General features: G+C 49.6%; 1 protein-coding gene across 5 annotated transcripts in view; it reads right to left on the minus strand.

The window, feature by feature from the left end:
- The window catches only part of DMPK (DM1 protein kinase), a 54082-nt gene extending 33411 nt beyond the window's left edge, over window positions 1–20671 (minus strand). For all 5 annotated transcript variants that reach the window (XM_082231107.1, XM_082231109.1, XM_082231108.1 and 2 more), the window contains exon 1: window positions 20365–20671. In XM_082231107.1, the coding sequence (XP_082087233.1) occupies window positions 20365–20524 (160 nt within the window). In that variant the 5' untranslated portion in view covers window positions 20525–20671. The remainder of the gene's footprint in view (window positions 1–20364) is intronic.
- Window positions 20672–22185: the final 1514 nt, after the last annotated feature.

The raw sequence follows: 22185 nt of genomic DNA on the forward strand, positions 1-22185 counted from the left end.
TACGGGGTATAGGGCAGCATGTAATGCAATACAGTGGTACCTCAGGTTAAGTACTTAATTCGTTCCGGAGATTTGTACTTAACCTGAAACTGTTCTTAACCTGAAGCACCACTTTAGCTAATGGGGCCTCCCGCTGCTGACGCGCCGCCAGAGCACAATTTCTGTTCTCATCCTGAAGCAAAGTTCTTAACCTGAAGCACTATTTCTGGGTTAGCGGAGTGTGTAACCTGAAGCGTATGTAACCTGAAGCGTATGTACCCCGAGGTACCACTGTAAATAATAATAACAGCAATCCATAATGTCTACCATGATTGCAGCAGTAACTGCATTAAAAACATGCTTCAGAATTACACCCCAAATTAAAATAAAAAAAACAGTGTGGAGAGGCCCTCTCTCACAGGGAAGATTTTCCGCCACTCTCATGCAAGCACAAAGGGCATCTTTGATCCCTGTGTTTGCCACATTAAAAAAAAAATGAATTAATGCTCCATCGGCTTTGACAATGACCCAACATGCAGACAAGCCGGAGCTGTTTGTTTTCAGCCAGGAGAAATGATGGGGAAGGCATAATCACCAGCAGATTTTCTGCGCACTTCCTACTACTGCCAGGGCAGAAAAGGAGAGAGAGTGTGTGTGACATTGGCAACTCTACCAAGGCAGCCAGAAGGGCAGGAATCGGGGGGGGGGGGGGAAGGAGCCTTATTGGATCAGACCAGAGAGTCCCATCTAATCTAAGATCCTGCTCTCCATAAAATACCTCTGGGGAAGGCGCAGAAGCAGAGCAGGAAGGCAAGAACCGCCTGCACGTGTTCCTCGCTCCCCAGAATCCAGGATTCAAAGATAGGCTGTCTCTGAAGCTGAAGGTTCCACTTTTGAGTTTTCGTGACTCGTAGCTATTGATGGACAGGGACGTGGGTGGCGCTGTGGGTTAAACCACAGAGCCTAGGACTTGCTGATCAGAAGGTCGGCGGTTCGAATCCCCGGGATGGGGAAATTTTTTTGTCACCCCCTCTCATTGACGGCTCAGGGTAGGCTTGGGAGTTGCGGGCAGGGGGCACGCCGAATGTCACCCCCTTAGTGATGGCACCCCCGCCCCTTCCTACGCCTCTGATTTCAGGGGGTCAGGCTAGATGGCCCTTGGGGGTCCCGTCCATCTCTATCATTATATGATTCTACTATGAAAATAAGAGCCTGCGGGGGGGGGCATCTTTCTCCATCTTTCTGTGCTCCTCGCAATCCCGTCTGCTTTCAGACGCTGCTGATGGAGAACAGGGCAGGCTTTCTTCAAGAGAACACGCCACACAAGGCAAGCCAGCGAGGCCAAGGCTTAATATTAGTACATTTCCCCCGTTCCCTCCTGCACCCAGCGCAAGAAAGCAACAATGTTGTTTTGGGGTGGTTTTTTTCTGAAAGCCTCATGGAAAAATCCACCAGAGCCAGCCGTGTCTCCTGAGGACAACCTGTCAGCTGAGTTGCTGCGGCACATTTGCCAGCTCTTGCAAAAGCTTGACTTCTTTTCAAGCCTGCAAACGGCAGCAGCAAGATGGCGAGGCTGGCTGCATTTGTTAAGAGTTTGCGGGCAAGCTTTTAGAAAAGGGCGCAGATTTATATGCTGGTGAACAAGCACCACCTGTTTATCCTCTCTGCCTTTCAGGAGCCGAGAAAGAGAGCCGGACCCCGGGAACTGCCACCACAAAAGTCCCGGTCTTACCCCACTTCCAACACGCTTCGGCTGTCTTTCAGCAACCTGTTTTTGACTTTCTGACACCAGAAGTTGGCAGAGCAGAGCGATGGCTGGGACACCTGGCCTTGTTCGGGGGTCTGCCAAGAAAGAGCCAGCAGCCCCCTCTCAGCTGTTGCTCAGCGTCCTCTGCATCTGGGCGGTGCAAACCCTACAGTCTGGGGTGTCTGAGAAACCATAGCTGTCAACTGTCCCTTATTTGGTGGGAAACTCCCTTATCCCAGCGCCGTGTCCTGCTGCTGTCCCTTAAATTTCCCGGATTTCATGCTCGCCCGGCTTGGGAGGGAAGCAGCGGATCGGGGTCCTCCACATCTAGAGAGAGCGTGCACGAGCTGCCGCGTCTCCGTCTCTCCTTTTCCCCCCTCAGGGGTGCATTGTGAGGAGACGGGTGGCGGCGGGTGGGCAGGCAGCCCCTCTCTTGCGAGACTTCCGCCGCGCTGCCGGGGGAAGCCGGAAGCGGCACTAGCGGCTGAGGAGGCAGCCTGAGGGAGGAGGAAGAGGAAGGTATGGGGAGGGACGCAGAAGGGCGGCGCCACAACCACCTCATGCCAGGTTGGCGGGCGGCGTGGGTGAGCGTCTCTCTCCCTCTCTCTCAGGCGGGGAAGGGCCGATGGAACTCCTCGCACCAGGACGAAGGCAGCCCCAACGTGCTGCTTAGCATCCCCTCCAACCAGTGCAGCATCTTAATGTAGTGATTTCCCCCTCTGCATCCCTTTCATAACTCTATTTTTACAAATCATTTGTCCATCCATAGTTCAAATTTTTACTACAAGTGTTCTGTCAATCCTACCAATGTATGTAACTCTTTACAATAGCTTTTCAACTAAATTATAAACTTTCCCCAATCTTTATTAAAGAGGTCCTCTTCCTAGTTTCTAATTCTGCCTGTAAGCTTTGCCATCTCGACGTCGTTCATCAGTTTTGTTTGGCACTCTTCTTTGATGGGAGTTGTAGACCCTTAGGATCTTCTAGTCCAACCCCTGCAAAACACAGTCAGTCGCAGCAAAAGCAGCATGGCTCCATCAGTGCCGGATTTCTGTATAAGCTCAGCAAAATCCCTTATTTTGGCTGCTGATCCCTTATTTTCGAGGCTGCTGGTCCCTTATTTTCAAATCTGTAAGTTGACAGCTATGCTGAGAAACCCCCTTTTGTGAATCCACCTTGGTCGCTTCCGTCACAGACTCTGCCTTCACTTCTGCCCTCAATGCCCCAAATGCTGGAAGGGGTCTTTCTTGGACCAGGATATCTCAAGAGTTCCCCAGAAAAGGAGGGAGCTCTCCCTTCAGCCCAGTCTTACCTGCCTGCACCTGTTTGAGTGCATCGCCCAGGCAGGCGCTTATTGCAAGAGGGACTTCTCAAGCATGCAAGGTTTTTTGTTTTGTTTTGTGTGACGGCCTGGGACTCAGAGGAGTCTCAGTCCGTACTGGATTCTTTGCCTCAGGCGGCATCTGAACCAAGTCTGGGGCCTGATTCTGAAGAGCCCCAGTCTGCACAGGTTCCCCTGCAACAAGCACCAGCTGGGCCGAGTCAGGGGCCTGAGCCTGCCCTGGCTCCAGATGCAGGGATGACCTCGTTGCCTTCAGCTGGGCGATCACTTACAGCTGCTCCTCTACCAGTTGGGTCAGGGGAGGCTGAGGCGGCCTCTGGGTCTAGTAACCCACCGACATCTCCCGAGCTGCAGAGACTAAGGTCTGAGAGAAGGAGAGACCTGAGTACTCGCAGGAGGAGTGCTCGCCTTCGGTCGAAACAGGGAGGTGAGTCACTGGGGGATCAGGACCGGCCGCTACCCCGATAAATATAAAAGGCTGCCGGACCCTGCCCCAGGTTGCAGGAGCAACATTGCTGTATGCCAGATCCTGCCTGTGATCCTGTGCCTGACCTTGCCTGGTTTCCTGCCTTGTGTCCTGCCTTGGACCTGCCAGACTGACTCTTCACCCCTGGATTCGGGACTGGACCTGGACCACGCTACTCGGGTTACCCCCGGGCCCAGCACAGTTTTGCAGACCTGATGTAAAAATGCCGGTTTCTACATCCCAGCTCAATTTCATCTGGGCTTGCCCCTCTCACGGGGAAATCCAACAATTGAAAAATAAAAGGTTTTTTTTTTTGCTATATAGTGGTACCTCGGTTTAAGTACAGCCCTGTTTACAAACTATTTGGTTTGCGAACTCCGCAAAACCGGAAGTTTGCGAACTTTACCGGTGGCAGGAGGCCTCATTAGGGAAAGCATGCCTTGGTTTAAGAACAGTTTCGGTTTAAGAACAGACTTCCGGAATGGATTAAGTTTGTAAACCGAGGCACCACTGTAATGCCGAAAATAACGTCTTATTTCAGAGCAAAAGCACTAAGTTATTGTAGGAACACTTTCTGGGAATGCTAGGGTCCCTATACAGCGTTGTCCAGAGAATTACTACCTCTTGCAATCTCAAAATAGTTTTGAAGTTTTTTAGTTGTATCTTCTTTAAAACAAAAACAAAAAACAACATGACTTAGGGATCATCTACATTTCCATTTGTCCTAGGACTCGGTCGTAGAGGTTTTTTCTTTCATCCTGCCACTTTCCATGGGAAAACCCACTGATGATGGAAGACATGTCAGTCAGGGATTGACGTTTGTTCTGATTCAGCAGTAAAGAGCAGGTTTTCCTGGGGGGAGAGGCAGGATGGAAGAAAAACCTCTCAGACCCATGCCTAGCAAACGTGGGGCAAACAGAACAAATCCTGGACCCAACAGAAGTGAGCCCTGAGATAACGTTAGAAAGTAGACAGAATGAACAAAATAGCATTCTGAATGTAAAGGGCTTTTTAGACGACGGTTTCCATTCATTCTTTACAACGAATGGTGTCAACTTTCAATCTATTATTAACGGCTTGATTTGTTTTACTGTAAGGTTCTCTTTGATGCTGTCAGCTTGAAAACAAATTCATGAACTATATTTTGAAATAAACTGTTGCCAGTGACCAGCACACAGTATGAAAGACCTCCAGACTGCAAAGGGGTTAGATCAGTTTGATCACGCAGTTAATGCAAATCAAACTAGCAGGCAATCGGGGGTCAATAAATGAAGTTCTAGCTTACAAATCATCTTCTCATCTCAGGGATGCAAAAACCCAGGTGACTAGTAGCCACATGCCAGTAAGGTAAAGGGACCCCTGACCATTAGGTCCAGTCGTGACCGACTCTAGGGTTGCGGCGCTCATCTCGCTTTATTGGCCGAGGGAGCCGGCGTACAACTTCTGGGTCATGTGGCCAGCATGACTAAGCCGCTTCTGGCGAACCAGAACAGCGCACGGAAATGCCGTTTACCTTCCCGCCGGAGTGGTACCTATTTATCTACTTGCACTTTGATGTGCTTTCGAACTGCTAGGTTGGCAGGAGCAGGGACTGAGCAACGGGAGCTCACCCCGTCGCGGGGATTCAAACCACCAACCTTCTGATCGGCAAGTCCTAGGCTCTGTGGTTTAACCCACAGCGCCACCCATGTCCCTTTATGTTATGTTCTTAGGTTCACTTTAAAAACACCAACCTGAGACTAGCAACTGGCATTTTGGTTGCTGAAAGTTGGTTAGATCTTGTGCCCCCGCAATAAAGCACTATTGGGGGTGTCTGGTGACAACATTGGCTCAAGATGGCAGCTTTGCCAGCCATTCTATTTTGCCCTGCAATTAAAACAGCAAACACTTTTGATCCAACGCAGAACAGTTCTTCCAAACTGGGCATCCCTGATGTGCGTAAAAGGAAGGAAGGAAGGAAAGAACAAAGCAGGTCCCCTTGGTTTGTGGATTTCTCCCTCTCTGCCTACTGAAGGCCAGTCAGGCTGCCTGGACCTGCAATAAACAGCAATGGTGTCCCAAAGTAGGGGATGAGGTGGACAGACCGGAGATGTGGGATGAAGCCATCAAGACCCAAGTGTTCGTCTCATCAGTCCACAGAGAATCATAATAGGATTTGTCTCGGGTTCTCCTTCCCCTGAGAAAAGATGTTTCCAGCCTGAATAAATCCATGGCAGAAATCAAGAGAGCCAGTGTGGTGTAGTGGTTAAGAGCGGTGGGCTCGTAATCTGGGGAACCGGGTTCGCGTCTCTGCTCCTCCACCTGCAGCTGCTGGGTGACCTTGGGCCAGTCATATTTCTTTGAAGTCTCTCAGCCCCACTCACCTCACGCTTCAGGTTACAGACTCCACTAACCCAGAAATAGTGCTTCAGGATAAGAACAGAAATCGTGCTCTGGCGGCGCAGCGGCAGCAGGAGGCCCCATTAGCTAAAGTGGTGCTTCAGGTTAAGAACAGTTTGAGGTTAAGTACAGACCTCCGGAACAAATCAAGTACTTAACCTGAGGTACCACTGTACTGAAAACGACAGATCTCTCTTGCTCTTGCAGATGTGTTGCATTCCGTATCACTTTTCCCTCTCTAGGCCGGCTTCTAAAAATTTTTAGGATGTTTTACGTCCCTGTCCTCGACCGCCACCCCTCCATGCTCTGTGAGGAGAAGCACTGTCAAATTCCAGGCACGGCCAACTGCCTCGTGGCACAAGGCCCAGGGCACAACTGGCATCTCCTCCTGCCAAGCCAACCTTGCCCAGTGACGTTTGGGGTGGGTTGGACAACCCCCTTTGAGAACAAATGGCCCGGGATTAATTTACTTCAAAAAATCATGAATTCGTGGAAGGGACCCCGAGGGTCATCTAGCCCAACCCCCTGCAATGCGGGAATCTCAGCTAAAGCATCCATGACAGGTGGCCGTCCAATCTCTGCTTGGAAACCACCAAGGAATACCAACGAAAGAAGAATGGCAGACAAAATGAATGGACTACACAGAATTGGATAAAACGACAGGAAGGATTTGAAACCTGCGGGACCAGGTATTTACAGAAGATTGGAAGAAATATACGAATTACTTGAAGAGCAACTGTAATGAACAAGTTACGCTAAGGAGAAATATATGAAATATTGCAAAGAAGAGAGATATTAGTTATGATATTTAAATGTAATAGTGAAAGTAAAAAGGTATCACTTTTTACAGGACAGGATCACACTTCAAAACGACCTTGACAGATTAGAGAAGTGGGCAAAAATAAACAAGATGAATTTTAACAGGGAGAAATGTAAAGTATTTCACTTGGGCAAAAAAAATGAGAGGCACAAATACAAGATGGGTGACACCTGGCTTGAGAGCAGTACATGTGAAAAGGATCTAGGAGTCTTGGTTGACCACAAACTTGACATGAGCCAACAGTGTGACGCGGCAGCTAAAAAAGCCAATGCAATTCTGGGCTGCATCAATAGGAGTATAGCATCTAGATCAAGGGAAGTAATAGTGCCACTGTATTCTGCTCTGGTCAGACCACACCTGGAGTACTGTGTCCAGTTCTGGGCACCACAATTCAAGAAGGACACTGACAAACTGGAACGTGTCCAGAGGAGGGCAACCAAAATGGTCAAAGGCCTGGAAACGATGCCTTATGAGGAACGGCTAAGGGAGCTGGGCATGTTTAGCCTGGAGAAGAGGAGGTTAAGGGGTGATATGATAGCCATGTTCAAATATATAAAAGGATGTCACATGGAGGAGGGAGAAAGGTTGTTTTCTGCTGCTCCGGAGAAGCGGACACGGAGCAATGGATCCAAACTACAAGAAAGAAGATTCCACCTAAACATTAGGAAGAACTTCCTGACAGTGAGAGCTGTTCGACAGTGGAATTTGCTGCCAAGGAGTGTGGTGGATTCTCCTTCTTTGGAGGTCTTTAAGCAGAGGCTTGACAACCATATGTCAGGAGTGCTCTGATGGTGTTTCCTGCTTGGCAGGGGGTTGGACTCGATGGCCCTTGTGGTCTCTTCCAACTCTATGATTCTATGATTCTATGATTCTATGATTCTAGGTGAAGGTAAAGGGACCCCTGACCATTAGGTCCAGTCGCGGACGACTCTGGAGTTGCGGTGCTCATCTCGCTTTATTGGCCGAGGGAGCCGGCGTACAGCTTCCGGGTCATGTGGCCAGCATGACTAAGCTGCTTCTGGGAACCAGAGCAGCGCACGGAAACACCGTTTACCTTCCCGCCGGAGCGGTACCTATTTATCTACTTGCACTTTGATGTGCTTTTGAACTGCTAGGTTGGCAGGAGCAGGAATCGAGCAACAGGAGCTCACCCCGTCGCGGGGATTCAAACCGCCGACCTTCTGATCGGCAAGCCCTAGGCTTAACCCACAGCGCCACCCGCGTGCCTATAGTGAAAGTAAGAAATGTCAATTAAGTGATAAGAGTGGAAAATTTTCAGATATGATTGATGGAAGTCAAAAAAGATTGTATAAGATATAAAAGTATGTTTAATAATTGTTGAAAATGGTATGTTAAAAAACTAATTACACACACACACATATATATGTAACCACCAAGGAAGGGGAGTCCACAATCTCCTGAGGGAGTCCATTTCCCTGTCGAACGGCTCTTGCTGTCAGAAAGTTATGCTTTCTTGTAGCCTGAAGCCTTTGGTTCGAGTCCTACCCTCCCAAGCAGGAGAAAGAAGAAGAAGAAGAGGAAGAAGAGTTTGGATTTGATATACCGCCTTTCACTCCCTTTAAGGAGTCTCAAAACGGCTAACATTCTCCTTTCCCTTCCTCCCCCACAACAAACACTCTGTGAGGTGAAAATAAAAAAATTCCTTCCAGTAGCACCTTAAAGACCAACTAAGTTAGTTCTTGGTATGAGCTTTCGTGTGCATGCACACTTCTTCAGATACACTGAAACAGAAATTGCCAGATCCTTCTATATAGTGAGAAGGTGGGGAGGGGTATTACTCAGAAGGGTGGTGGGAATGGGGGATTGGCAGATAGCTGAGATGATTGGCAGATAGCTGAGATGATGGCAGATAGGCTCATCTCAGCTATCTGCCAATCTCCCATTCCCACCACCCTTCTGAGTAATACCCCTCCCCACCTTCTCACTATATAGAAGGATCTGGCAACTTCTGTTTCAGTGTATCTGAAGAAGTGTGCATGCACACGAAAGCTCATACCAAGAACTAACTTAGTTGGTCTTTAAGGTGCTACTGGAAGGAATTTTTTTATTTTGACTATGGCAGACCAACACGGCTACCTATCTGTATCTGTGAGGTGAGTGGGGCTGAGAGAGAAGTGTGACTCGCCTGAGGTCACCCAGCAGCTGCATGTGGAGGAGCGGGGAATCGAACCCGGTTCCCCAGATTACGAGACTACCGCTCTTAACCACTACACCACACTGGCTCTACACCACACACAAGCAAACTTGTTCCATTTCCCATGTGACAGCCCTCAAGATATTTGAAGACGGCTGTCATATTTCCTCCTGGTCTCCTCTTTCCCAGGCTAAAAGGAACCCAAGTTCCTCCACTGTTTTTCATCAGGCTTGGTTTCCAGACCCCTGATCATCTTGGTCGCCCTCCTCTGCGCACCTTCCAGCTTGTCAATATCCTTCTTAGATTGTTGGCGTCCAGAACTGGGCATAGTATTCCAAGTGTGCTCTGACCAAGGCAGAATACAGTGGCAACTATTCCTTCCCTTGATCCGGACACTATACTTCTGTTGATGTTGAAATCAATGACCTGGGGCACCATGTCTTTCTATGCAGTTTAAAAGGCCAATCAGTTTATTGTACTGATCAACCAATGAAAGTTTGCAGTCCTTGGAATTGATGCTTTTGAATTAGGTGCTGGAGGAGACTCTTGAGAGTCCCATGGACTGCAAGAAGATCTAACCTTTGGACTCACAGCTGTCCATGGAGGCACAGGTCAAATCTGTGTCCAGGGCAGCTGTTTACCAGCTCCATCTGGTACGTAGGCTGAGACCCTATCTGCCTGCGGACTGTCTCGCGAGAGTGGTGCATGCTCTGGTTATCTCCCGCTTGGACTACTGCAATGCACTCTACGTGGGGCTACCTTTGAAGGTGACTCGGAAACTACAACTAATCCAGAATGCGGCAGCTAGACTGGTGACTGGGAGCGGCCGCCGAGACCATATAACACCGGTCTTGAAAGACCTGCATTGGCTCCCAGTACGTTTCCGAGCACAATTCAAAGTGTTGGTGCTGACCTTTAAAGCCCTAAACGGCCTCGGTCCAGTATACCTGAAGGAGCGTCTCCACCCCCATCATTCTGCCCGGACGCTGAGGTCCAGCGCCGAGGGCCTTCTGGCGGTTCCCTCATTGCGAGAAGCAAAGCTACAGGGAACCAGGCAGAGGGCCTTCTCGGTAGTGGCGCCCGCCCTGTGGAACACCCTTCCAGCAGATGTCAAGGCGATAAACAACTACCTGACATTCAGGAGACATCTTAAGGCAGCCCTGTTCAGGGAAGTTTTTAACGTGTGATATTTTATTGTATTTTTGGTTTTTATGGAAGCCGCCCAGAGTGGCTGGGGAGGCCCAGCCAGATGGGCGGGGTATAAATAATAAATTATTATTATTATTATTATTATTATTATTATAACCTCTCCATTCTTAGGGAAATCAGCCCTGAGTGCTCACTGGAAGGACAGATCGTGAAGCTGAGGCTCCAATACTTTGGCCACCTCATGAGAAGAGAAGACTCCCTGGAAAAGACCCTGATGTTGGGAAAGATGGAGGGCACAAGGAGAAGGGGACAACAGAGGACGAGATGGTGGGACAGTGTTCTCGAAGCTACCAGCATGAGTTTGACCAAACTGCGGGAGGCAGTGGAAGACAGGAGTGCCTGGCGTGCTCTGGTCCATGGGGTCACGAAGAGTTGGACATGACTAGACAACAATTACCTATGATTCCTGCACTGCTGTGTGTTTGGCCAAATGACCCTTGTGGTCTCTTCCAACACTACAGTTCTATGAGTCTATTATTCATCTAGCCAAGGATTACAGACTCTGACCGACAGCAGCTTTCCACGCAGTCCCATGTACAGGTCTTTCCTGTTGCCTGTTACCCAAGATCCTGTATGGCTATAGATGCCAGGAATCACACCCTGGAACTGAGCCATGGTCAGCTTTGAGAACCCAGAGGGCACCAGGTTGGCAATGGGTTATGGGGGGGGGGAATGGGTGAAATCAGACCATTGGTCCATTTGGCTCAGCATTGCCTGCACTGACTGGCAGCTGCTCTCCAAGTTTCTAGACAGGGATTCTTATCTCAGGCCCAGACTGAGCCTGGGATGCTTTGTTTATTTGTATTTTCTTCCATAAAATATATACCGCAGAGGGCCTTCTGGCGGTTCCCTCATTGCGAGAAGTGAGGTTACAGGGAACCAGACAGAGGGCCTTCTCGGTATGTTGATGTTTGGGACTGTACCAGGGAAACAAAGGGGCAGTCTATTCACTGTACTGAGCACCGGATGTTAGCTCAGAGTGTCATCTGACCTGTACTGGAAGTACAGGGGTGGAGTAATTCTCACTCTACTGTAGGAGACTGGAGAGTGCAGACACGTTTCTCTGTACTGCTGCAATGACAGAAATAAAGACATGTAAATAGATTTCTGTCTGTCTCTTTTCCCCTCCCTGAGGGAAGCAGGGAGGAGGGAGGAGTTGGTGTGTCCTTCTCACGCTGAGTGGGATCGCAGATAGTGACCTCACCTGTATCCTGCCGGGAGACGCAGACAGGGAGGTCAACCAGGATCTCAAGCCGAATGCCTGGAGAATGGCCAGTTACCTCTGACTGCGGCCTGAGAATCTGACTGCGGCCTGAGAATCCTGTATACCTGAAGGAGCGTCTCCACCCCCATTGTTCAGCCCAGACACTGAGGTCCAGCGCCGAGGGCCTTCTGGCGGTTCCCCCACTGTGAGAAGTGAGGTTACAGGGAACCAGGCAGAGGGCCTTCTCGGTGGTGGCGCCCGCCCTGTGGAACACCCTCCCTTCAGATGTGAAGGAAATAAGCAGCTATCTTCTCTTTAAAAGACATCTGAAGGCAGCCCTGTTCAGGGAAGTTTTTAATATTTAAAGCTGTACTGTTTTTAACACTTGATTGGGAGCCGCCCAGAGTGGCTGGGGAAACTCAGCCAGATGGGCGGGGTATAAATATATTATTATTATTATTATTATTATTATTATTATTATTATTATACGCTGCTTGGCAGTAAAACCAAAATAAAACCAAAAAACCTCAAGGCAGGTTTACAAAAACGATAAAATTATCAATTGGAAGAACTAGCAGCAATAGCGGGACTTGACATCTTTCCGCAGGGCCTGCAAGACAGAGCTGTTCCACCAGGCCTTTGGCCAGGGCACAGCCTGACTCCCTCCCTCGGCAATCTTCGCAGAGCTCTGGCCCAATGGTTGCCAGCGGCTTGAATTAATTAATTTTATAATGAATGATTTTAGAGTGTTGTACTTTTGTACTGTTTTATTGTTGTTAGCCGCCCTGAGCCCGGCTTCGGCTGGGGAGGGCGGGATATAAAAAATTATTATTATTATTATTATTATTATTATTATTATTATTATTATTATTATAGCGTGAGATGTTCAAAAAGCCAAAATAACAACGGACTATAAACAGATGGAAACTTGCATTGACTTTTTAAACATCTGGTCCAAAGCAAAGTGGTTTTTCCAGGTGCCCAAAAAGAGAAAGGTGAAAGAGCCCGACCTGAAATCAAGAGGCAGTGAGTTCCAACTGGAAACTGCAAGAGTGGTTTCACACAAACAGCTGAGCAGCCCCCAGATAATTGGATAGGTGGATGCGGTGTCTGTGAATCTGTTAGCTGCGACCTATAAAGACCTCGCTCTGTCTCCTACAGTGGAAAGCTGCACACACAACAGATCCGATGGCTTGATATTTTTGGGTAGTTAAAAAAAAGACGCCCCCCCCCCAAAACAAACCCCAACCCTCCATCTAGGAGGGCGGTGGGGGGGGTGAGAAAGAGAGAGATGCTTCTTTCCAAGCTGCCCTGGGGCATTTGTCAGATTCTGTCCGAAACCAGTTGCTTTGCTCCCTTTTCGGTGGCTTCCTATTTCGGGCAGGAGATGATGGGTTGGGAATCGGGGCTTGCAGCAATTCTCAGATTCCAAGCAGGGCCCTCGGAGACTCTCTTGCATACTAGGACGGGAGAACAGAGGGTTTTTTTGTGTGTGTGTGTGTGTTTGTGGAATTCCTGTGCATGGAAACTTTTCCAGGACGAAAGCTTGCCGAAGCCCAAAGGTGGGGCTTGCACTCAGAAACCGTTTCCGTGCCGGGCCTCAGCCACGGGGTTTTTGCAGAAACGCCGCCAGAGAGGGTGCTCCAGAGCACGTGCAGAGTGCTTTCAGCCAATCGACAACCGCAGCCGATCCCCTGGCAGCAAAGGTTGATGGATTCTACAGTTCTACAATATATACCCAAAGGTCCCTCAGTTAGAGAGAGAGAGCACCTGCGACGCTTAATCTCAGAGTCGTGGCTTTGCGTCCGACGTTTGGCTAAAGATTCATGCCTTGAAATCTGTGGGGTTTACTAAACATACATAGGATTCCCCAGTGCTTTTTTCCTGGGAGGACGCAGGGGTACGCATACCCCTAAACATTTTTTGAATCTTGTACTTCTGTCCATTTACTGTATTTATTTCCCCCGGTTCAAACTATAAAATGGTGATTTTCTTGAGTCAAAATGAGAGTACCCCTAAACATTTTTTTAAGAAAAAAAGCACTGGGATTATGCTACAGTGGTACCTCGGGTTAAGTACTTAATTTGTTCTGGAGGTCCATTCTTAACCTGAAACTGTTCTTAACCTGAAGCATCACTTTAGCTAATGGGGCCTCCTGCTGCCGCCACACCGCCAGAGCACGATTTCTGTTCTCATCCTGAAGCAAAGTTCTTAACCTGAAGCACTTTTTCTGGGTTAGCGGAGTCTGTAACCTGAAGCATATGTAACCTGAGGTATCACTGTACTGTACTAACCTTCTTGCTTTTTTAGAAACCCTTCCACCCTCCTCGAACTTTTAATCCTGCTTCAGAAAATCCTAATAATTCCCACCCCAAACCAAGGGCAGCAAAAATATAATCACATACATAACAGGCAGCTTGCTGGCCTTCCGTATCCTACAGAGTTGGTCATTTGCTGAGGCAGGGCCATAGCTCAGTGGTTAGAGCATCGTCTTTTGCATGCAAATCTCAGGTTCAGTCCCCCCCATGGCATCTACTGGAGAGCTACTGCCGGTCAGTGTGGTCGAGGCTGAATTCGGTATTCCCCAAATAGGACCCGGTTACAGTGGTACCTCTGATTAAGTAGTTAATTCATTCCGGAGGTCCGTTCCTAACCTGAAACTGTTCTTAACCTGAAACAGACTTTAGCTAAAGGGGCCTCCTGCTGCCACGGGAGAACGATTTCTGTTCTCGTCCTGAAGCAAAGTTCTTAAACCGAGGTACTATTTTTGGGTTAGCAGAGTCTGTAACCTGAAGCGTCTGTAACCTGAAGCGTCTGTAACCTATATAAGGAAGCTCCCTGTTTTTGTTGTTTAGTTGTTTAGTCGTGTCCGGCTCTTCGTGACCCCCTGGACCAGAGCACGCCAGGCCCTCCTGTCTTCCACTGCCTCCCGCAGTTTGGTCAGACTCATGCTGGTAGCTTCCAGAACACTGTCCCACCATCTCGTCCTCTGTCGTCCCCTTCTCCTTGTGCCCTCCATCTTTCCCAACATCAGGGTCTTTTCCAGGGAGTCCTTGCCTGGACAGATTTCAGAATCTGTCCTTCCAGTGAGCACTATGGGCTGATTTCCTTAAGAATGTATCGGTTTGATCTTCTTGCAGTCCATGGGACTCTCAAGAGTCTCCTCCAGCACCAGAATTCAAAAGCATCAATTCTTCGGCGATCAGCCTAATCTATCCAACCTCTGCTTAAAAACCGCCAAGGAAGGTCCACCGCCTCTCGACAGAAACCTACTATCAAACAGCTCTTACTGTCAGAAAGTTCTTCCTGATGTTTACCCAGAATCTCCTTTCTTGTTCAAGTCCTACCCTCCAGACCCGGAGAAAACAAACTTGTTCCCTCTTCCATATGACAGTCCTTGAGATACAGTGGTACCTCAGGTTACAGACGCTTCTGGCTACAGACTCCGCTAACCCAGAAATAGTACCTCGGGTTGAGAACTTTGCTTCAGGATGAGAACAGAAATCGCATGGTGGCTGCAGCGGGAGGCCCCATTAGCTAAAGTGGTTCTTCAGGTTAAGAACGGACCTCCTGAACGAATTAAGTTCTTAACCCGAGGTACCACTGTATGTGAAGATGGCTCTCATATCTCCTCTCAGTCTCCTCTTTTCCAGGCTAAGCATGCCCAACTCTCTCAACCATTCCTCATCAGGCTTGGTTTCCAGACCCTTGATCATTTTGGTTGCCCTCCACTGCCCACCTTCCAGCTTGTCAACATCCTTCTTAAATTTTGGTGCCCCAAATCGGACACAGTATTCCAGGTGTGGTCTGGCCATGGCAGAATAGAGTGGCACTATTACTTCCCTTGTGGGATGCGGGTGGCGCTGTGGTCTAAACCACAGAGCCTAGGGCTTGCTTATCAGAAGGCCGGCGGTTCGAATCCCCATGATGGGGTGAGCTCCCGTTGCTCGGTCCCTGCTCCTGCCAACCTAGCAGTTTGAAAGCAAGTGCAAGTAGATAAATAGGTACCGCTCCAGCAGGAAGGTAAACGGCATTTCCGTGCGCTGCTCTGGTTCGCCAGAAACGGCTTAGTCATTCTGGCCACATGACCTGGAAGCTGTACGCCGGCTCCCTCGGCCAATAAAGTGAGATGAGCGCCGCAGCCCCAGAGTTGTCCGCGACTGGACTTAACTGTCAGGAGTCCTTTACCTTTATAACTTCCCTTGATCTCTAGACACTAGACTTCTGTTGAAGCCACAGCCTAGAATAGCATTTGCTTTTTTTGCTGCTGCATCACACTGTTGACTCATATTAAGCTTGTGGTCCACCAAGACCCCTAAATCCTTTTCGCATGAACTGCTAGTAAGCCAAGTGTCCCTTGTCTTATATTTGCGTATCTGGTTCTCCCTGCCCAAGTGCAAAACCTTACATTTGTCTCTACTGAAATTCATTTTATTAGCTTGGGTGGGCCCAGTTCTCCCACATGTTAAGGTCATTTTGAATCCCGATTCTGTCTTCTGCAGCATGAGCTACCCCTCTCCGTTTGGTGCCATTCTCACGACGATAGGAAATTAATGGCACAGAAATGAGCAGAGATTGCAAGCATGTGTTAGGTCTGGAACTGAGCCCCCCCCCCCAATAGCATGGTGTTGGAGTGGGGAGCAGGGAGAGGGGGGGAGAGAAGGAGGAGGAGGCGAGGAAGACGACGCGAGGGAGCCAAACGGGCACATGGAGAGTGCATGTCCATAGCATGCAGCCTTTTATGGCGTTTTGCAAAGTCTCCGCGGCCCAAGCAACATCTCACACGAGCCCCGGCCGTCGCAGGAACACGCACGGCCGGATCTCCCTGGTAAAGGGGGTAGGGCTATGCCATCTTGTCCACAAAAGGCAGTCTGTGCACCGCCAAGGGGGTGGGATGGCGTGCGTGCTTTGCTGTGGCGGCGGTGTTGAAAAGGAAGCTGCCAGAACAGCCTGCACAACCCTCCCTTGTCCGCTCTCTCCCTTTCTGCTGAAGCTAACACAAAGCTTGCGAGAGACTGCAAGAGAACTGAACAACAAATAATACGGCCACCGCGCTGCCCAGAGTCCTCTTTGCAAAGGCGGCTCGCCGTTTTCCAGGAAGTTCCCTTTGCAGTTCCAAAGACCAGAGCCCCTTATTTTAGAAAAAACACAAAACACAAACAAACATGTAGCCGGGAACTCCTGATCGCTGGCACGTGCTATTGAAAGGGTTTTTTATGAGTCCGTAAAATGTCAGCAAGGACTTTGAGGGCTCCGTTCCGCGCACACATACACAGACGTGGTTCAGGGCCAGGGCTCAGCTCTGGAATTGTCCAAACAGGAGCAAGATGACACCTAGACATGTGCAAAGTGCCTCTCTCGCTATTCAGTAATTAGAACCTCCTTTGCATGTAAGATCTACCCGCCTGGGTTCAGCAGAAGGGGGGGGGGTGCCTGGATCAAAACACTTAAATTCCAGGCATGCTTGAACTGCAATAACTTTTAGATTGATCCCTGAAGATTCATTATTTGCCATTATATTCCACATTTCTTTCTCCAAGGAGCTCAAAGCGTGATGTACACAAATCTCCCCCTCCTCAAGTCATCCCCACTGCAACCTTGCGAGGTAGGCCGGTCTGAGAGAAGACTGCCCCAGGTCCTAGTCTGATACCCAAACTGCTACACTGCACTGACTAACCGCTTTCAAATTTATTCACGCATGGCAGAAGTGGCCACAGGAAGGGGTGAGGGCAGTTCATGGTTTCTTCTTGGCGCACAAATGCGTTCCCCGCAACTTCCAGCTGCAACAGTTCGCAAGGTGCTGATATCCACCAGGAACCGACCCGATTTCCAGAACTAAACCCTAAAAAGGCACGTCACCCTGAATAAGACTGGTATTAAACCTGCTTCTATTTAAAGAAGAAGACAGCATCCTATCCCCAGCTTCTGTACACTTCAAAGGAAAGAAAGGCGAAAATCCCATTACCGTACGTTATTCACAGCTGTTCAAGGCCTGCCGGCCGGCACTCACACAACAAACAGATCAGAGCAAAGGGAGCTGGAATATCTTGGTTTCTCCCCAGCAGGCGAACTGTACGCAGGATACGGTGTGGGCTTTTGGTGTGTTCGACTGCGAGCTCAGCGCCTTGCATTCCCTGCCCTCTCGAATGCTTCTATTTCTATATTTATTTATTTATGCGGGCAGCTTCTCTGCCGCTCCTGCTGAAACGCAACTCTAAGCAGTTGGACATGGGGTTAAAGCACCTTAAATGAAACACCAAATGTGGGGCGGGAAACAAGCAGGGGATTTGCCCATTCTCTAAAAATGCGACTAGCAACCCAACCAAGAGCCAATAAGCATGAGACGCAAGCATCCGCTGCGTGAAAAACCTGGGAAATTCAAAGTGAAGAACTGCACTGCGGGGGCGGGCTGGACTAGATGACCCTGAGAGGTCCCTTTCGACTCCCAACTCCAAATCTGTGATTCTGAGAGATCGTGCCTCCAGGACTAATCTTTGGCCACAGTGGGGCTGATGAGAATCAAGGGACACGATGAGCAGGTCCTGAGGCCTGCTGTGGCCTTCCCAGGCAAGGGAAAAAGCAACCTTCGTTGGGCGTGAGTGTGGGGAGCCACAAAAATCAAAGGCAGAAATCCAGCCTTCCACACCTCATTCGGGTAATGCTGGTGGTCAACAAAAAGAGGTTTAGAGACTATCTCAAGGCAAATCTAAAAAAAAATGTAGTATAAACACTGACAACTGGGAAACACTGGCCTGTGAGCACTCCAGTTGGAGAACAGCCTTTACCAAAGGTGTCATGGGCTTTGAAGACACTCGAACTCAGGACGCAAGGGAGAAACATGTGAAGAGGAAGGCATGCTTGGCAAATCCACACCGTGATCAACTCCCACCTGGAAACCAATGCCCCCACTGTGGAAGGACGTGTGGGTCCAGAACTGGCCTCCACAGTTACTTACGGACTCATTGTTAAAACCGTGTTTATGGAAGACAATCTTATCGGCTATGAGGGATCGCCAAAGAAGAAGTGTCATCACACAATAGATTAAATGGTTTTTCAAAAAATTTTATGTTTTAAAAGGGACCCCTGTACAGATGGCACCCAGGGGGAAGATGCCCCGTTTGGTGTAAAGGAGATTCTCATCACAGAATCTGGACAGCTGGAAGGTACCCAAACGGTCATCTAGTCCAACCCCCTGCAATGGAACTAAACGCCTTTCTGGGTGCAATTTGTTGATGTATCTTTTATCAATACACTTCTCAACCCCACCAGCACCACCAACGAGAGGAAGAAAGGAACCGCAAGCAACCAGCCAGGAAAAGCTTGTCAACCGCAAACGAATTTTTTTCCTTTCGGGGTCTTCAACACGCTATTTCATTTATTACTGGGTTTCTTTTATATTACTCATTCAATTGGCATTCCTCCCTAAGGAGCCTGGGGCAGTATTCTTAAATTTATATCCTGCCTTTCGTCCAAGGAATTTAAACTGGCTTAGTGTTTTAAATGCATTATAAACATGCAACACCAGATGGTGCTGTAGAGCACAAAACTTTTCTATGAGATTTCACATAGGGTTTTTTTTCCCTTTTGTTGTAACAATTTAATTTATGACTTATTTATAGCTGGGTTTTTTTTCCTGTGTGTAGATCCATCCAGAGAGAGACACTAGCCAATATTTCCCAACAAGCTTCTTGGGCCAAGTTGAGATGTGAACCCTTGACTCCCAAATCCTACTCCAACTCTTTTTAACTTACGCTAGCAGGGGTAGGAGCTAGCCTGTTTTCATAGAATAACAGAGTTGGAAGGGACCCTGAGGGTCATCTAGTCCAACCCCCTGCCAAGCAGGAATTTGCGGCTGTCCCAATGGGGGATTGAAACTGCAACCTTCGGATCATCAGCTCTAACCAGCTGAGCTATCCTGTTGGACCTGATTCACAAGGCTTCGAGGTCCTGGACGGCAGGACGACCACCAGCCTAGGGTGGGAAGTGAGGGGACAGGCATGGGTTACTAGTATCAATAACAGCTCTATACAGAGGCCACTCCTTGCAGGAGGTTCTTAAAAGTATGAGCTGTGGCTCTACTCACTGGCAAACCCAAGGGAGCAAAGATGAGATCATCACAAAGGAGGAGGGAAGCTGTAGGGACAAGAGGGAAACCAAGGCACAGGGGAAAGATCCGTTTGGGGGAGGCGGGGAAAGGAAACAGCACAGAGTGTGCAGGAGCTAACCAGGTTTCTAAATCGGGCAGGGCGGCGAGAGAACAAATCAAGTTTAGATGGACATGGGTGGGTGTGTCACTGCCCATAGGAGACACTGGTTTTGTAGCCAAATCTGCAAATTGTGTGATTCCAGGGCCTCGGTATCCCCCCTTCCACAAAACCGGAACAGTAATATGGAATCACTTTATGGGGTTTAACAAACCCATTGAGGAGTGGAGGTCTATCGATGGCTATTGACCATAATAGCTAAGTGGAACATCCAGGAACAGAGGCAGGCTATCACTCTAGCTGGAGACAAGCGACAGGGGGAAAGCCTGCCTTATAAGACCATTGCTAAAGACCGACAAGGCAACTATAGGAGAACATTCAGGAAGCGCAATGTAAAATAGTCACTGGGAAAGAGAAAGGGGCTTCAGATTCCAGTATTAAAGGGCAGCTTGTGGGATCTGGGCACAGGTAAAGAAAGCTGAGCTAATATGTCCGCAAAAAAAGCCACAAGCCCATTTTTACTAGCTCTAAGGAGGCTGTGGCACACAGTGGCGTAGCGTGGGGGGTGCAGGGGGGGCCGGCCACACCGGGCGCAACATCTGGGGGTTAGGGTTAGGGGGCGCAAATCCACGGGTCAGGGGGTGCAAATCCACGGGTTAGGGGGCGCAAATTACTTGCCTTGCCCCGGGTGCTGACAACCTACGCTACGCCACTGGTGGCACAACAACAGAAAAAAGGAGGAGACTATCTCCCCCCCTTTTTTTTTTACTTTGAAAAGGCTTCCCTATCTGGCTACCGGGCCAGTGGCTATTTGCAAGCCTGGATAGGAAGGGTTCCGGCAAGGATCTGGCAGACTCACCCCACTGTAAAAACTCCATGATGTACTTCTCCTGGGCCAGGGGCGACGTGCTCAGCTCGTGGTGCACACAGAGCAGAAGGTCTACCAAGGTCTCCAGACCCACAGCGCTCCGGTCCAGGACTAGCTCCTCCAGTTTCTTCAGTCGCACCTCAGCAGCCATGGCGGGGGCGAGGGGCACCCCAGCGGTTGCCGTGCCTCCAGCCACATCCAGGGACGGCTGGCAGGAGCCGCCCTGGCTTGCGTCCTCTATGCCAGGCGGGCACCCCCCTGCCCCATGGGGGGCACAGTCTTCTCCTTCCTGGGCGATCAACCCGGCTTCTAGAAGTCCACAGGGTGGTCCAGAATGGAGAGAGCAGCTGTCTGGCAGCTGCTGGAGACGCGCGTGACTCTTTCTCTCTGTCTCGCACCCAGCCTTCTCCCCGCACAAACTTTCCCAGACTTTTCCCTCTCCCAGGCTGTCCGAACTGCCAGTCTTTCTCGCCGGGCGCACACGGACTTGTGCGCTCTCGTCCCTCGCGCACGCCACTGTCCCCGTCCTTTATGCTGCCTTGCGCACCGTTGTTCCTCCTTTTCTGTGCTCCGAAAACACACCCACGCTCCTCCCCTGCCCCCCCTCTCTCACATGGACAAACACCCCTCGCCCCCTCCCTCTCCCTAGCAGCTCTCCCCTTGAATCACACAAGCACACCCAACCTTTTCCCCCTAGCGTCCAGGCCCCACAAACGTGCGAGACCCGGGTCTCCCTTCGCTTTTGCGCACTGCAAAAAGAAACCTTGCGCAAATTTTGGCAGGGGCTCTCCTGAGCCAACTTCCAAAGTCCTGTCTCTCCCTCCGCCTCCCCTGGCTCAGTTTACCCCAGAAAAGCCCCCCCCCCCGTCTCCTGCCCACACCCTGCCCTTCCTGCCCAGCCCAGCCCAGCCCGGTATGTCTCTGTGCCAGGGATTTGCAGCAGCAGCCGCAGGCACAAACAACCCCATGCCCATTTAAAGGCCCCAGGAATGGAGTTCGAGGCCGAGAGGCTGGACTCCTCTTTAACCCCTTCTCAGCTCTCTCTCTCCTGCTTTCTCTCTCTCTCTCCCTTTCCCAAGCCACAGAGCTCCACTACAGTCTCCCTAGGACCCAGGCTCCATTATAACCTGACAGCTGATGGTGGGGTACAGGGAAGATGGAGCCAGCGTCAGGCAAGCAGGATTACACAGCTTGCCCCTTGATCAGAACCTCTCTACTCCACCTGATTCCCCACCCTGGACCCTGAAAGGGCAAGGAAAGCTCTGTTTTTTGTGTGTGAAAGGCACCCCCAGTTCTTTTGACTGTTCCCTCCCCACAAACTGGGAACAGAACTTTCTTCCAAACCAAGCAGGCTCAGAACTGGGCATTCCTGTTAAAACGATTTCCGGTGCCTGGCAAAGATTTTCCCACCCGCCCCTTTATTCTTCCAGGAAGAAAGTCTGGTTCTTTAGTTTTAACTGATTTTCACCTTTCCTGTGTGGTCTTTTCAGTACACCGCTTGGAGAGATTATTTTGGTTTACAGTGGTACCTCGGGTTACAGACGCTTCAGGTTACAGACTCTGCTAACCCAGAAATAGTACCTTGGGTTAAGAACTTTGCTTCAGAATAAGAACAGAAATTGTGCAGCGGCGGTGTGATGGCAGTGGGAGGCCCCATTAGCTAAAGTGGTGCTTCAGGTTAAGAACAGTTTCAGGTTAAGAATAGACCTCCGGAACAAATTAAGTTCTTAACCCAAGGTACAACTGTATAAGCGGTTTGTAGACCACTTGAACGAATTAGAAATCAAATTAATAAAAACAAAGCTGAAATTC

The sequence above is a fragment of the Podarcis vaucheri genome (genome assembly GCF_965113315.1).
Source record: "Podarcis vaucheri genome assembly, chromosome: 7".
Lineage (NCBI taxonomy): Eukaryota > Metazoa > Chordata > Lepidosauria > Squamata > Lacertidae > Podarcis > Podarcis vaucheri.